This window comes from Lynx canadensis, chromosome B3, assembly GCF_007474595.2.
Source record: "Lynx canadensis isolate LIC74 chromosome B3, mLynCan4.pri.v2, whole genome shotgun sequence".
Lineage (NCBI taxonomy): Eukaryota > Metazoa > Chordata > Mammalia > Carnivora > Felidae > Lynx > Lynx canadensis.
In genome coordinates this window covers 143966899-143982528 of record NC_044308.2, presented here as the reverse complement: position 1 = coordinate 143982528, position 15630 = coordinate 143966899, and the positions used below count along the sequence as shown (strand labels likewise).

At 48.7% G+C, this 15630-nt stretch overlaps 1 protein-coding gene across 1 annotated transcript in view; it reads left to right on the top strand.

Annotated features, from left to right (window-relative positions):
• The first annotated feature begins 2995 nt into the window (after window positions 1–2995).
• The window catches only part of CDC42BPB (CDC42 binding protein kinase beta), a 105215-nt gene continuing 92580 nt past the window's right edge, over window positions 2996–15630 (top strand). The window contains 1 exon segment of the mRNA XM_030320051.1: window positions 2996–3346. Within this exon segment, the coding sequence (XP_030175911.1) occupies window positions 3172–3346 (175 nt within the window). The 5' untranslated portion in view covers window positions 2996–3171.

Here is a 15630-nt window from a genome sequence, read left to right as displayed (position 1 = left end):
TGTCGGCACCCTGACCTGAGACTTGGAGCCTCCAGAACCGTTTATAAGCCACTCAGTCTACGGTATTTTGTGATAGCAGACAGAAATGATTAAGACATATACAGCGGAACCTCAAGGGTGCCCAAAGACACTGGAATTCCTTGGTCTGGGGGACCCAAGACTGCTCGATCCATCACCTGGTCACAGAGTCCCCAGTTTCTGAAAAAAGAGCTCCAATGCATACCAGCTACCAACGTGAGCATTTACTATGAGCCAGGCACTGTTCAAAGTGCTCTACGGGGGTTAACTCATTAAAATTGTTTTTTAAGACACAGACAGAGAACGCGAGCAGGGGAGAGGGGCAGAGGGAGAGAGAGAGAGAGAGAGAGAGAAAGAAAATCTCGAGTAGTCTTCATGCCCAGCGTGGAGCCCGACGCAGGGCTCAATCCCACAAAAGTGAGATCATGACCTGAACTGAAATTGAATCAGGCACTTAACTGACTGAGCCATGCAGGTGCCCCTTGTTTAATCCTTTCAGAGACTCACTGAAATACTGGGTAGGTCTTATTGTTATTCTTGTACTTCTGAGGGAACTGAGGCACAGAAAGATTTCTAGTTTTCTGAGAAGTGAGTAAGACCCATAAGTACTCACTGTCTCAAGTACTAACGAAAACTACAGGGTGAATCTGAGACCTGATTCAGCCCGGGGGGGGGGGGGGGTTGGGCAAAGCTGTCCTGGAACGGGCAATGCTGAAATGGCTTTAGGTTGAGCAGACAAAATGAAGGTGGTCCAGGAGGAGCATCCAAGGTAGGTGTCTTGGTAAGTGCAAAGGCCCTGAGGCAGGAGGGGGGCAGAATCAGTTGAGGGGCAGCAAGGTCAGTGAGACTGGAGTCAGAGAGTAAAGAGAGTAAGAATAGGGGTAGAGGGTGGAGCAGGGCCAGACAGCCTGCTGAGTCTGGAGACCAGAGAATACACAGTCCAAATAGGGACCCTAGGGGAATGGATACTGTTCTACTTCCACTGGGACAAAGACAAAGAATGGTGACTGTCCCAGACAAATTCAGCCTCATCACCCTACTTAAAAGCCAAGGTAGAGGAGCCTAGGTGGCTGGGTCAGTTAAGCGTCTGCCTCCCTCTCAAAAAACAAAAAAAACCAAAAAACCAAGGTAAAGAATTTGGTCTTTAGCTTAAAACCAGTGGGAAACCTTTGGGTTTGAGCCAGGTGGTCTGCTCAGTCCGACCTCCTCCCTTATAATTTGTACGTTGAAGTATCGTACATATGAAGTGCACAAATATTTAGAACGCGGTTTAATTTATATGTATGTATAGATCTGTGTTACAAGATGGGTCTGGTCAAGACACAAAATGTTCCTAGCCTCCAGTTCATAACGTCTACTCTGAACTCTAACACCAAAAGATGGTTTTTGCCTGACTTTTAAAAATTAAGGGACCGGGTTCCTAGGTGGTTCAGTCCATTGAGCAGCCAACTCTTGATTCTGGCTCAGGTCATGATCCCAGGGTCCTCAGATCAAGCCCCGAGGCCAGCTCTGCGCTGGGTGTGTAGCCTGCTTAGGATTCTCTCTCCCTCTCTGCCGCTCCCCTGCTCGCACACTGTCTCTCAAAAAATTAAATAAAGGTGTAACGTATACAGTGATGCGTACGGTTTGAAGAATGTTACTTATATGTAGTGTTGTATAACCAACACCTCAGTATAATTACAGAACACTTCCAGCAGCCAGGATGGCTCCCTCCTACCCCTTCGCAGTCAATACTTCCTCCACAGGGGTAGCCACGATTCTGATTTGTCTCCCCAGATTAGTTTTGCCTTCAGTTTTGCGCCTTCAAAGCTCTACCTGCTCTACCTCCGTGCCCCGGATCCACCTAAGCCCCCCACCCACTTCCTCGGGTCAGGGTTCCCACGGCCCTGCACCCTCGCTCCGGCTCTCACCCAGCCCGTGGCCTGTGCCCTCGCACGAGCTCCAGGCGGCCCCTGCTGTCCTGACGCCAAGGGTGTTTGGGTGGGGGAATGCTCCATCACCTTCCTTCTTCCCCCAGCCACCCAAATGCACCAACAATCTCAGGGAAGCAGAGACTCTCCCGGGACACCCAGCCTGGAGACAGCCGGCCCCTTCCTACCCAAGTGTCAGGCTAAGACATTTGTTTGCGGTTGGGGTAGGCTGGACGGCGGAATCTGAAGTGGCCACTGCGGGGGCACCACGAATTCACGAGGTGCAGGGTGGCCCGCTGGGTCGCCGCTCTGCAGGGGCCTCCGCCCAGTCCGGGCCGCGCGGACTCGCGTGCAAGTCAGGCAGGCCCCCGCTTTCCAGGGCCGCTCCGAGCCCGGCCGCGCCCAGGTTTTAAACCAGCGGGTCACTCCGCCGAAGCCCCCTCCACCCCAGCAAGCAAGGGGTTTCCCCTTCGGGGCCCGAGACGCGCGCGTGCGCGAGCGCAGACCCCGCACACCCGGGACCCGTCCACGAAGCGCCGGCGCACGCCTGCCGGGCGCCGTCGGCGCACGCGCGGGCGCGCAATCTCGGCGGCGCACTGGCTCGGCGCTCGCCCCGCCCCCGCCGCCTGGCCTTCCCAGCATCCCGGCCGCCCTACGGCAAGCGGCGAGGTCCCATCCCGCCGGGAGCCGGAGCCGGGAGCCGGGAGCGCAGGGGCGGGGCGGCGCGCTGAGGTCAGCGCGGCGGCGGCCGGCCCCGCCGTGGTTGGCTGCGCCCGCGCTGGCCGCGCCCTGGTTGGCTGCGGGCCGCGGGGCTGGGCCGCCGGGTCGGGGCTGGGGTCGGGGCTCGGGCGCCGGCCGGGCTTGCGCTGCGCTCCGCTCCGCGGCGCTCCAGGTCGGCGGACGGCGGCGAAGGCGAGGAGGGCGCGGCCGCGGGCGGGGCTGAAGGGCGCGCGGCGGGCGGCAGGGCGAGGCGAGGGCGGGCCGCGGCGGGCGGGGCGGGCGGCGGCGCCGAGGGGAGGAGACCGGCCCATGGACCCGCGGGGCCCGGCGCCCCAGACGCTGCGCCGCCGGGACCGAGCCCAAGATGTCGGCCTAGGCCGGGGCGCGACGACGCGGACGGGGCGGCAACGAGGCGCCGCTGCTGCCGGGACTCGCGGCTACCGGGCCCCCGAGGGCTCGCCCTGACGGACTGGCCGAGCGGGCAGCGAGAGTCCGGCGCGTTGGGAGCGGGCCGCGCGGCACCATGTCGGCCAAGGTGCGGCTCAAGAAGCTGGAGCAGCTGCTCCTGGACGGGCCCTGGCGCAACGAGAGCGCCCTGAGTGTGGAGACGCTGCTCGACGTGCTCGTCTGTCTGTACACCGAGTGCAGCCACTCGGCCCTGCGGCGCGACAAGTATGTGGCCGAGTTCCTCGAGTGGGGTAAGTGCGCGCGGGGCTCCGGCCTGCCCTTCCGCCCCTCCGACCCCGGCCCGCTCCTCCTCCCCGCCCTCGGGCTTCCGCTCCGGCCTCTCCAAGCCCCCAGCCCCGCCGCCCCCTTCCTCTAAGGCCGCTCCTCGCGCCCTCGCCCCTCAGCGGCTGCCGATCCCCTCCCTGCCCTCCTCCTCGGCCCTGGCGCACCCGCGTTCGGCCGTCCCGCCCCCTCATCCTGCCCCTGGGAGCCACATCCTCCGTTCCCACCCCCACTCGCTCCCCGCCGCCGGCCATCGCCCGGGCCGCTTCCTAGATCCACCCTCCGAGTCTGGATATCATTTCCTGCAGCACTCCCCGGGAAATCCGCCCCCGCCCCTCGCTCTGGGGTCCGGAGTCGGCGTGGAGGCCCCCCCCCCCGCCTCCGCCCCCGCCCCCGCCCCCCCTGCTGGCTTGCGGGGGCAGCCGCGCGTGATTTTTGCGTCTGCCTCCTACACCGCCCGGTGGGCCCCCTACTCGCATGTGCATTTCCGGGGAGACCAATTCTAAGGGTGACAGCCAGCCTACACCCCCTTGACGTCCAGGGCCTGAACACCCTTTACTGTGACACCTCCAAGGGAGTTTTCAGGTTAAAAGCCTTATTTTGCGAGAGCAAATTGATTTTTTTTTTTTCATCGTGATTGTGCTAGATTCTTGTAATATGTTGGGCGTAGCTGCAACTGTCAGTATACGGAAGACGTTTAAAAACTTTCTTCCTCAGATCTCTGCGTGCTTTCTGTAGTTTACTCAAGGAAGTCAGGACTGTAATCATTGATCAAATAACGTACTTAGCTTTAGTAGGATAAACGTTCGATTAGGCCGTTTGACGATCATAAGAATCCCGAAGATAGCTACAAGCGTCAAGTAAAACCCTTTCACTTCCTCTCTAACGTGGACATCCTGTCAAGACCCTCAGACTCCCCTGGAACGACCTGGTAGGAAGATGCAGTGCTCACGTTCAGGGCAGACCATGCAGACCCTCCCCTTGGGTCACTTGCGTCATTGGGTTGGGGCTGTGCAGTTTGAGCCGGTGATTTCTAATCTTTGGGCCTGACGAAGCTGATAGTTACGTGAAGAAACAAATGTGTTCTCAGGTGAGGCCTCCTACTCTGCCAGAATGGCAACTGGAATTTGGGGTTTTGTTTACTCACAGTACTCAAGTTGAGATATTTTCTAGACGGCTTCTGTGTTTTGCCCTATAGTGAAACGATGTTTTGCGAGAGCAGAGGCAGAAAGGAGGTCCAGAGCCCCAAGACAGCCCCTTATGCTTTATTTCGGTGGGGACCACCATTCTTGGTTATTTACAACATCAGTGAAATGAGAGTATTTACTTTCCGGGGTCCTTTGTCAGTGACCTGGTTTCCAACCAAATAACTCACTTTCACAGTCTGGCGCTTGGTACATCTGAGCCTTCTGAATATTGTATTTGCCTTGCCTTTCTGAGGCATTTGATCTTGACATCCAGACAGATCGACCGTCAGGTCGACTCGGTGCCGGTGTGTGAGTAAAAGTGGGACTGAAAGAAGGAAGCAGAGGGAGGGCAGTGCTAGTGGAAATGTGTGCTGCAGCTGGCCTCTGGCCTGCGAGCTGAGTAGCGCCCCTGTGGGGCTTCGTCTGAGAGCTGGACAGCCTATACATCCGGGGTTCTTGCCTAGTCTGCACACCACCCGACGGTACCAGCCCCTCCGAGAGCTGGTGGACTTCGCGCGAGCAGGCTCTTCTCAGCATGTGGGGAGGTCTTATGAGATTTGACCTTTCCAAATCTGGACAGAAGCCGTGTGCTAGAATTTAGAAATATTTTCAAAATTGGATTCTGGCTTTTTGGAAATTATGATTGCAAATAAACTACATCGTCCTAACAACTCAGCTTGCACAGAAGTGTAAAGCTGAAATTACAGCAAAGAAAAATGGTCTTAAGTTTAAGGTGGCATTTTAATGAATTACTAATACTACTAAACACTACTTCTAGAATAGAAGTATTGAATTTCATGCACGTTAACATCATACACCATTGTAACTCTACAGAGGTGCGTTACCGGTTAAGATTATGTGCAGCCATACTTTAGTGTACTTAGGACGCCTAGTAACTGCCTTTGGAAGGTGAAAAATGGTCCATCAGGTGGAACTGTGGAGCCTTAGTAGGCGCCCTGACTTCCAAGAGGAATTACTTCTCCTCTGGAAACAGATAGAAGCTATCCATCCGCCTGGGGGTTGTTGAGTCGTTGGAGTCACCCCCTGCATGATGTTTGAAACTTCCAGCGTGTGGAGTCCTGTCCTGCAGAGGGCCAGCCTCTGCCCACCTCCCAAATCTTGCTAGGTAGGTGTGTCTAATGACAATTAGGTAGAAATCTTGAAACTTAATGAAGAAACACAGCTTATTCAGCCCAGATTTTGACACTTAGGGAGGAATCTTTGGGGAAATTTGGAAAGTACAGGTATTCAAGTTTTTAAGGTTTTTTTTTTTTAATTTTTTTTAAACATTTATTTCATTTTTGAGGGACAGAGAGAGTGTGTGAGTGGACGAGGGGCAGAGAGAGAGAGAGAGAGAGAGGAGACACAGAATCCGAAGCAGGCACCTGGCTCTGAGCTGTCAGCACAGAGCCCGGTGCAGGGCTGGAACCCACAAACCACGAGATTACGACCCCAGTGGAAGTCAGACGCTTAACCGGCTGAGCCACCCAGGGACCCCTCAAGTTCTTAAGTTTTAAAAGCAGACTTCCTGGCTCTTATTTTCTTATTGCCACAGTGGTTGCACGGGACCAGAGTCCTCTTGGCCTTCATTGCAGGTCTTTAATTTTCCCTTGATTATGTTTATAGTTTGATTAGTTTTCCTCTCTGAAATCCTGGACCTTAATTTAAACTTGGAAATACCTTGCTTTGCCTGTGTATTTCTTTAAACTATATTTTAATGCAAATTGGATACCATTTAAAATAGAACACTATGAAGCACTTCGAAATTTCTACAAGTAAACAGCACAAATACGAGTAAAGGAGGTGAAGTTGTTATCTGTTAACTTTTATCTTTGTTATATAAAAATAATTTTCACGTGTTAAATTTTTTTTTTCATGGCTTAAGTATAATGGCTCGTGTTGCAGCTAGATGAAGATGATGTTTGAAGTCCCCGCCTGTTGGCATTGGCTGGACCACAGGGGCCTGTGCTCTGGCTCTCGTGTGGCCTGCAGACCAGGTGGGAAGCCTAGAGCCCACGTCTGGTGCAGGCACGCCTTGTGGGTGCACACCTCAGTGTGGGTTTCCCGATTTGTGGTCCAGGCCACCTTCCTTTACCCTGCCACTGTACTTCCTCTAAAGGAATGGAATTAATCTTTGCTAGCCCTCTTTAATTTCCTCATTTGTGGCTTTTCTCGTTACGAATGCAGCAGTACCTTCGAGAGCTCTCTGTCGTCCATGTGAATTCCTGTAGCTGTTGGCATGGGGTCCCCAGCCCCAGCTGTGAGTGGGATGGCTCTCCCCAAATTTTATACCAGTAGGCTTAACTGGTGGTGCTAAACATCTCAGGGTACATTTTAGTCTCACTGGTTTCTTCAGGTAGAATGTGCATCGCGTGGGAACGCCTTGAGAAGTAGGTCTCGTGAATAAGATCTGAATTCGAGGGAGTCAAACCCAAATGTTGGGTTTGCATGATAAAAATTAATGTAACTTGTAAGTAGCTATTTGAAACGCACGGTGTTTGACCACACGGCATGTGATGAGGCGCTTGAAACCATTAAACGTTAACAAGCCAGCCTTCCCTTTTTTCTCCTAAAACCTCATCCACGAATTGGGTGTTGCGGTAAACAGCAGTGTCTGTTGTACGTGTAGGTCTTAAATAAACACACTGGAATTGGAGTGAATTGCTCTCAAACAGGATACCACTGCGTGAGCCCCTTGAGAAAGTCGATGATGTGCAGCCGGTTGCTGGGCAAGCAGACAACCCAAGCGCACCCGAGGCAAAATAATCCACTAGGACGGGCTTGCTGGGGTGGCTCCTCCTGCCTCTGCCCCCTTCGTGTTGCAGCGCCTGCTGCCCTCAGAAGTCTGCCGTGTGTGCTGACGTCTGTGATGCCGGATGAACACATGAGCGAACAGGGCTGTTCATTCCAAACTATATTAAGTCCGGCGAAACCGTTGAGTGCTTTTCTTGGTAAAGAGACAAAAAGTATTTTTTGAGACTAATAAGGTAAAAGGATCTTGCTGGAAGAAACCAGATAGAGATTTTTACCTTTTTTTTTTTTTTAATCAAAAAGGAGAAAAAGTAAAATTAAAGAAATTTTGAAAGAGTTTTTTAAAAACCCACGAAAACTCTAATCACATCATCTAACGAATCCCCGTAACATAACACCTTTTAGTGCCTGTCCCGAGTTTGATTCTTAGCTTCTTAGAACGGTCCAGAATGACAGTATGGTAAGGTTACCTTAAATTTGTGTGAAAAGCTCACACAAATACTCTCTTATCTCTTAGTGAGAGATGGATGAGAGGAAAATAACACTTTCCTTAGATTTAAGGTGTTTTGACCATCTGAATTTTATATATACGGACTTAAAAATCTGCCAGAGACAACTATTTTTTTTGAGGACAGATGGATACTAACTATGAAATAAAGGTCGTACTTTACAGCATGATTTGAACAATCTGTGTTGTATATTAGGTTTTGGGTCAGTTTCACTGACCGGTAGGTAACTGGCAACAAAATTGTTCTCAGATTAAAATTTTGCAAAAAGGATCAGTTGTATCATAAGAGACTTTGGATTTTGTTATCTTTCGTAAAGAATTAGAAACTCAGAGAGAAACTGGAATCGAATCATGTTTCAGTCCAATCCTGTCTTTGTATTGGAGCTGCTTTGGAGACAGACGAACTTACTGTAAGGTTACTCCTAATGTCACTGGGACGCAGTGATTTCTCCAGCCTCCGCAGTCAGAGTCCTGGGTTCAAACACTGTTAGGGATTTGAGCGATCACCTGATCTGCCCTCCACCCCTGTCCCTGCTGCCCTTGGGTAACCGAGGCTCTTGACATTTTCCCTGATCATTTCAGAGCCAGCTTCTGGTGGGGGTTCTCTTCTCCACGGGACCACCATTAGCCTGGGACTGCCTCTCAGACACCTGCTTTGAAACCCCTATTTTATTGTAGCTTTCCCCTCGTTCCCATCAGCACCTGCCTCGCTGAAGCTCTCAAGCCCACAGACCCAAATGAATTCCTTTCTTGCTGTAGGATTTAACTCCCTCCACCAGGCATCCTAAAATCCTACTGTTGGGATGCCCTGGGTGGTTCAGTCGGTTAAGCGTCCGACTTCTGCTCAGGTCATGATCTCGGGGTCCATGAGTTCAAGCCCTGTGTCGGGCTCTGTCCTGACAGCTCAGAACCTGGAGCCTGCTTCGTATTCTGTCTCCCTCTCCCTGCCCCTCCCCCGATCACACTCTGTCTCACTCAATTTTCTTTTTTTTTTTTGAACGTTTATTTATTTTTGGGACAGAGAGAGACAGAGCATGAACGGGGGAGGGGCAGAGAGAGAGGGAGACACAGAATCGGAAACAGGCTCCAGGCTCTGAGCCATCAGCCCAGAGCCTGACGCGGGGCTCGAACTCACGGACCGCGAGATCGTGACCTGGCTGAAGTCGGACGCTTAACCGACTGCGCCACCCAGGCGCCCCTTTGTCTCACTCAAAAATAAACAAACATTAAAACAACAAAACAGAACAAAAAACCCGTCTGTTCATTCCATCATTCCCTCGTTTTAATACTTCATACTCTGTTGCGTTTAATAAATCAGGTAAAATTGACCAAGAAAGACCCATCTAACCTTAGTTGTAGAAGTTGAGATTGACGGCACTTCCGACCATAGTGTGGAGTGATTTTCTCCAAATATAACGTTACCTTTATTAAAGTAATGCATTTACTTAGTAACTCTGGGTTCGGACTTTCACAAGCAGCCACTTCCAGCCCCTCTGTTTCTGTTTAATAATCCCCTGTCTCAGATCACATTCAGCGGCCAGTGACAACCAAATAACGGCAACTGAACCCAAATCAGGGTGACTTCTATCTCGTGTGGAATTGGCCTGTGGGCAGTGCAGGGTAAGGCAGCAGCCCGTGCCAGGAAGTCTTCAGGGACCAGGGCCTTCTGCCCTCAGCCCAGCATCTCCATCCTAGGCAGTAGGTGCCGTGTTCCTGTGGGAGAGAGCAAGCATCTTGGATACTGGTTATTTAGCAAATCTTGCCTCAGATTCCATGCCTCTGTAAAGCGTGCTTGTACTGCTCACTTTCTGACTTCTCCGTTGACTTCTGTTGAGGGAAAGAAGGCTGTAGAACTTTTATATTCCTTCCCTCCCTGCCTGTCCCCTCTCGTCCTTTTTCCAAATATGGTCATATAAGAATTTCTGTTTAAGTTGGTAGTGTTTATGTTATCATTAGGCAAATAAATACCTTAACGACTGAGCCACATGGGGTGCAGTTAGTGCCCTGTCTTGACCGAGACGGAATTATTTCTGTGTTGATTGGAATGCATTACGTTTTCTCCCTTTAGCTTAGATGCCCGTGTACAGTGCTCAGTACAGGCCCAGCTTTGTAACTGGAGCGCCTCGTCCCCTGCCTCGCCTGTCACCTTCCACCCCTCAAAGCCTTTTGTTTTCCTCTTGTCTAGGCCCATTGCGCTCTGAGCCCGCTGCTTAGCAGTATTCCTAGGACTTCTCTTCATTCCTTATGGGGACTTTTTTGGTGTCTTTCTGTTGAATTCCCCTTTCTGGATTTCACACCCTTTTCTTTTGGTAGAGCTAGAAGAAGGGCTTCCCTGAGAAAAGGTTCATCAAGAGATCATTTTTTGAGACCTGAAAAGGTCTGCCTGAAAAGGCTTCTTCCTTACACGTGAATGACAGTCTGCCTGGGTGTTGAATTCTAGGGTAGAAGTAATTTTTCCCCAGGAGTGTGAAAGCATTTCTCCATTACTGTCCACCTTCTGCTGTTGGTAATGAGCAGCCCGGCCCCATTGTGATCCCCCAGACTTTGTGTGACTTGTCTGGAAACTCTCGGTCTTCTTTTCACTAACCTTAGCGCTCCTTGGTGGGTCTTTCGGGTGGGGACACTGGGTCCTATGGCTCTGGAAGCTTTCCATACTGTCTCTTGATGGTTTCTTCTCTGATTTCTCCATTGTAGCCTTTGTGATCTCCTATTATTCAGGTGTTGGACCTTCTAGAGTGTGCTGCTAATTTCCTTTTCTGCGTTTTTCCATTCATTTATCTGCTTGTTCTGATTTTTTGGGAAGAGGTCCTCAACTGTGTCTTCTAGTCCTTACATTGCTCTTTTATTTCTGCTGTGATATTTTTCACTTTTGCTCTCAGCATTCCTTTTTATAACATCCTGTTTTTGTTTCGTGAAAGCGATGCACTTTTTTTAAACATTTCTTTTTGTTCATTTTGTGTTGATTTCTGTGCACACGTAGATGTTATGTCGACGTTTTCTTCTCTTTCCTGCGTTGTCTCTTTCTTCTGAGTTTTCCTTCTCTTTTCTGCTTTGCTCCTTGTCTTTGATGTCAGAACCCTTTCTCTGAATGTCTGCTGATTGTTGGCTGTCTTTTCGTAATTGCGCGTGGGCCGATTGAAAACTCCCCGTGTGCGTGGACAAACTTTAAGTGTGGAGTCTCACCATTAGGAGATAGGACAGGGGCCCAACAATTTGAGAGGTACTACCAGAAGTTGCTAATTTTTTCTCTGGACCTGTCAGTTCCCGCAGAGTGGTGTTTCTGGTCCTGTCTGGGTACTGGGGGGGTACTGTGGATATGCCGGCTTTTGGGGAAGGTGGGATAAGGTGGAGAGTTGATGGGGAAGGGACAGAAGGAGTTCTGGGGTGTAGCTGCTGCTCCTATAGATTTGAAGCCAGTCCCGTTTTCTTTCTGTTACTGTTTGGACCCCCAGAGATCCCGGTGCTTCTAATCATTCCTGAGCCGCCTAACCCCTACCTCACGTGCAATAACTTTTGGTTTTCTAGCTTTGCTAAATTAGTTACCACTTGGCCACTTTCTTTTCCCACTGTGCAAGATTACGTTAACATTTCTAGGCTGCTGTCATCTGTCATTCATTCAACAAGTATTTTTTTAAGGACCTGAAAAGTGCCAGGCACTGCCGTGGTTAACAGAATACCTGTTCTCCTGGAGCTCATGTTATCCATGAAGCTGTGTCCCGTTGTAGTCATGCGCTGTCATTCTACTAGGGTTTCCAGATGGTGTAAAGATAAGGTAGGTTTTCTGAAAGGTACCCTATTTTTCATTTCTGTACGAAGTCAGGATAGACTTGGATGTATTGGCATTTCTATTCCTGTACTTACTCATTTATTAGAAAGCTTCTCCCCTAAGTAGAAGGAAGACATGGAAATGTGGGAGGGCAGGTTTTTCTCTAGGAACTGCATTCTAGTGGGACAGGGAGAGGAAGAGGGAAAAGGGATGTGAAGAAACGGGAGTTACATGATGGGGGTGCACTGAAAACAGAAAGAGGGGTGGCTGGAAAATGCTTCTTCAGATTGCTGCTAACCGGCTACTCTACGGTGGGCGCAGGGGTGAAGCCAGGAGGGACCTCTGGAGACCATAGCGCGGAGATGTTTGCAGTTGGGTGTTTGTGACTCGGGCCATGTGCGTAAACTTTGACCTTTCTTTACGTGACACAGAGGTGATTCTGTTTAACTCCAAGTTCTTGGTCTGTAGGAAGATATCACCAATTTAAAATCAAGAGCAGAAGGAGAAATGTTCTTGCCACTCATAATTTTCTAAAAACATAAATAACAGAAATGAAATCCAAAGGTAAATAGACCTCCTTTACCCTGACACCCAAATTCCATTTTAAGGCTGTTGTACTTTACCCTTTTCCTGTGAAAGAATTAAACTGAAATCATTGGATTTCTCTTTTCGTTTAAAAGAAGTAAAATCAGGGAGTTGAATTTAGTTTTCAACTTACATATTAAGTATATTATAAAAATATATTTTTAACTGGAAATAGTATTATTTATTTATTTTTAATTTTTTTTTTTTTTTTTTTTTTTTAAAGTAGGCTCCACGCTCAAGGTGGGGCTTGAACTCATGACCCCAGGATCAGGAGTTGCATGCTCTACCGACTGAGCCAGCCAGGCACCCCTGGAAATAGTATTTCTGTTCTTCACTGTTGAGAAAGATGTTGATTTCATAATTAATGGGTATACAGCAATCCTTTAAAAATAATTTTGCAGCTCTGTCACAAATGGATTTGCTCCGTTTTTTAACTCTAAGTATTTGAGATCAGATTGTTGAAAAGTCTGTAAGTGTATTAACAAACCACCTTTTTGATGTGCCTTTATTTTTTTTTTAATGTTTATTTATTTATTTTGACAGAGAGTGAGGGAGCAGGGGAGGGGCAGAGAGACAGGGAGAGAGAGAGAGAATCCTAATACCGGACTTGAACCCACCAACCATGAGATCATGACCTGAGCCAAAACCAAGAGTTGGATGCTTAACTGACTGAGCCACCCAGGTGCCCCTCTGATGTACCTTTATTTTTGGGACAGAGAGAGACAGAGCATGAACGGGGGAGGGGCAGAGAGAGAGGGAGACACAGAATCGGAAACAGGCTCCAGGCTCCGAGCCATCAGCCCAGAGCCCGACGCGGGGCTCGAACTCACGGACCGCGAGATCGTGACCTGGCTGAAGTCGGACGCTTAACCGACTGCGCCACCCAGGCGCCCCTCTGATGTACCTTTAAAGTTAATCTGGGAAAATGTCGATGAAACACTGCTTTGGGGTATGTGGGATATATTGTCTAATTAGCAGCAAATTGGGAAATTACTGGGAGTGCTCTATTCCCAGTTTTAGCAGTTAATTCAAGTGTCAGGGATGGCATTTTTATATTAGACTGTATCAGGACAAGAAATGTTTCTGAAAACATCAGCATTGTTATGGTTTTATGTAACCAAAGTGATAAGGCTGGATATGTTTTCTTCTAGAAATATTTATTTTTTAAAAAAGCAAGGTTTGCATTTATGAAGTTTTGATAATCCTTGTGAAATAATATGTTAAGATGGTTACTGAAACAAAAGCTGCTGTCTATCAGTAATATGAGAGAAATTTAAATTACATAGCTGATGAAGCTTACTTTAGTTGGAAAGAAACATTTCTCTGCCTTTTACAATTACCAGATGATTTATTTACTTTTTCTTTCTTTTTTTGGTAACAGCTTTATTGAGATATATATAATTCACATACATTTTACCTGTTTAAATTGTACAGTCCAGTAGACTATATTAATAGAGTTGTGCAATCATCTCTACTCTGTAATTGCAAACATTTTCATCACCTCTGAAAGAAGCCCTTTAGCTGTCACCCCTTTAGCTGTCACCCCTTTAGCTGTCACCCCACCTCCCTCCTTTCCACTGATCTCATCTCATTATATATTAACCTGTTATGGACACTTCATATAAAATTTTTTTTTTAATCATTATTTATTCTTGAGAGAGTGAGAGAGAGACAGAGTGAGAGCAGGGGAGGAGCAGAGAGAGAGAGGGAGATACAGAATCCGAAGCAACTCCAGGCCCCGAGCTGTCAGCACAGAGCCCGACATGGGGCTCAAACCCATGAACCGTGAGATCGTGACCTGAGCCGAAGTCGGATGCCCGACCGACTGAGCCACCCAAGCGCCCCCTGGACATTTCATATAAATGGAGTCTTACAGTATGTGGTCTTAAAAAATTTTTTTACCTATTTTGAGAGAGAGAGAGAACACGAGCAGGGGAGGGACAGAGAGAGGGAGAGAGAGAATCCCAAGCAGGCTCTGTGCTTTCAGAGATGTGTCTCAGTCTCATGCACTGTCAGATCATGATATGAGCCAAAATTAAGAGTCAGAGGCTTAACCGACTGAGCCGCCCAGGCGCCCCAATATGTGGTCTTTTGTGACTGGATTCCTTTTGCTTAGCATCGTGTATTTCGGGGTGTCTCTGTATTTCGTTCCTTTCTGTTCCGGATAACATTCTGTGACACGGATAGTCCACTTGTTTATTCACTCAGCAGTTGATGGATGTGTGGGTTGTTTCCACCCTTTGGCCGTTGTGAAGAATGCTGCTGTGAACATTAATGCACCAACTTTTGCGTGGACATACGTTTTTCATTTCCCTTGGGTGTGTGCCTGGGAGTGGAATTGCTGGGTCGTTCGGTAACTCTGTGCTTAACATTTTGAGGAACTGCCGGATTGTTTTCCATAGAAGCACGTAAAGGTTCCAGTTTCTCCATATCCTTACCGACAGTTGGTACTGTTGGTCTCTTAAATTCTCGTCGTCCTAGTTGGCACGAAGTGGTCTCTCATTTTAGTGCAAGTGAGCAAGGAGCAGAGCGAGAGAGAGAGAGGGGTGGGGTTCATCTGGGGCTTGTGATCTTTACCCGATGCGGGGCTCGAGCTCACCAGCTGTGAGATTGTGACCTGAGCTGAAGTCAGAGGCTTAATGACTGAGCCACCCAGGCGCCCTCTCATTTTAGTTTTGATTTACTTTTTTCCTAAAGGCCAATGGTGTTGAGCATCCTTTCTTGTGTTTATTGGCCATTTCTATGTCTTCTTCGGAGAAATATCTGTTCTTTTGCCCATTTTTAAATCGTGTTGTCTTTGTTGTTGAGTTGTAAGGGTTCTTTATATATTCTGGATGTTGAGCCTTTATCAAATGTATAATTTGCAAATAGTTTCCTTTATACTTGTGGGTTGTCATTTCACATTCTTGAGTTTCCTTTGAGGCACAGAAGTTTTTTTTTTTAATTCTTTTTTAAATGTTTATTTATTTTTGAGAGACAGAGAGAGAGAGAGAGAGAGAGACAAAGCATGAGTGGGGGAGGAGCAGAGAGAGAGGGAGACACAGAATCCGAAGCAGGCTCCAGGCTCCGAGCTGTCAGCACACAGCCCATCACGGGGCTTGAACCCGCCAGCTGTGAGATCATGACCCAAACTGAAGTCGGACACCCAACCAGGACCGAGCCACCCAGGCGCCCCGTGGCACAAAAGTTTTTAATTTTGATGAAGTTTAGTTTAACTTCCCTTTCGTTGCTTTTGGTGTCATAACCAAGAATCCATTGCCAAATCCAAGGTCACAAAGATTTATACCTGTGTTTTCTTCTAAGAGATTTGTAGCTTCATATCTTACCTTTAGGTCTTTGATCCATTTTGAGTCAATTTTTGTATATGGTATGAGATAGGGGACCACATTCTTTCTCTTGCATGTTGGTGTCCTGTTTTCTCAGCACCATTTGTTGAAGAGTCTGTTCTTTCCCCCC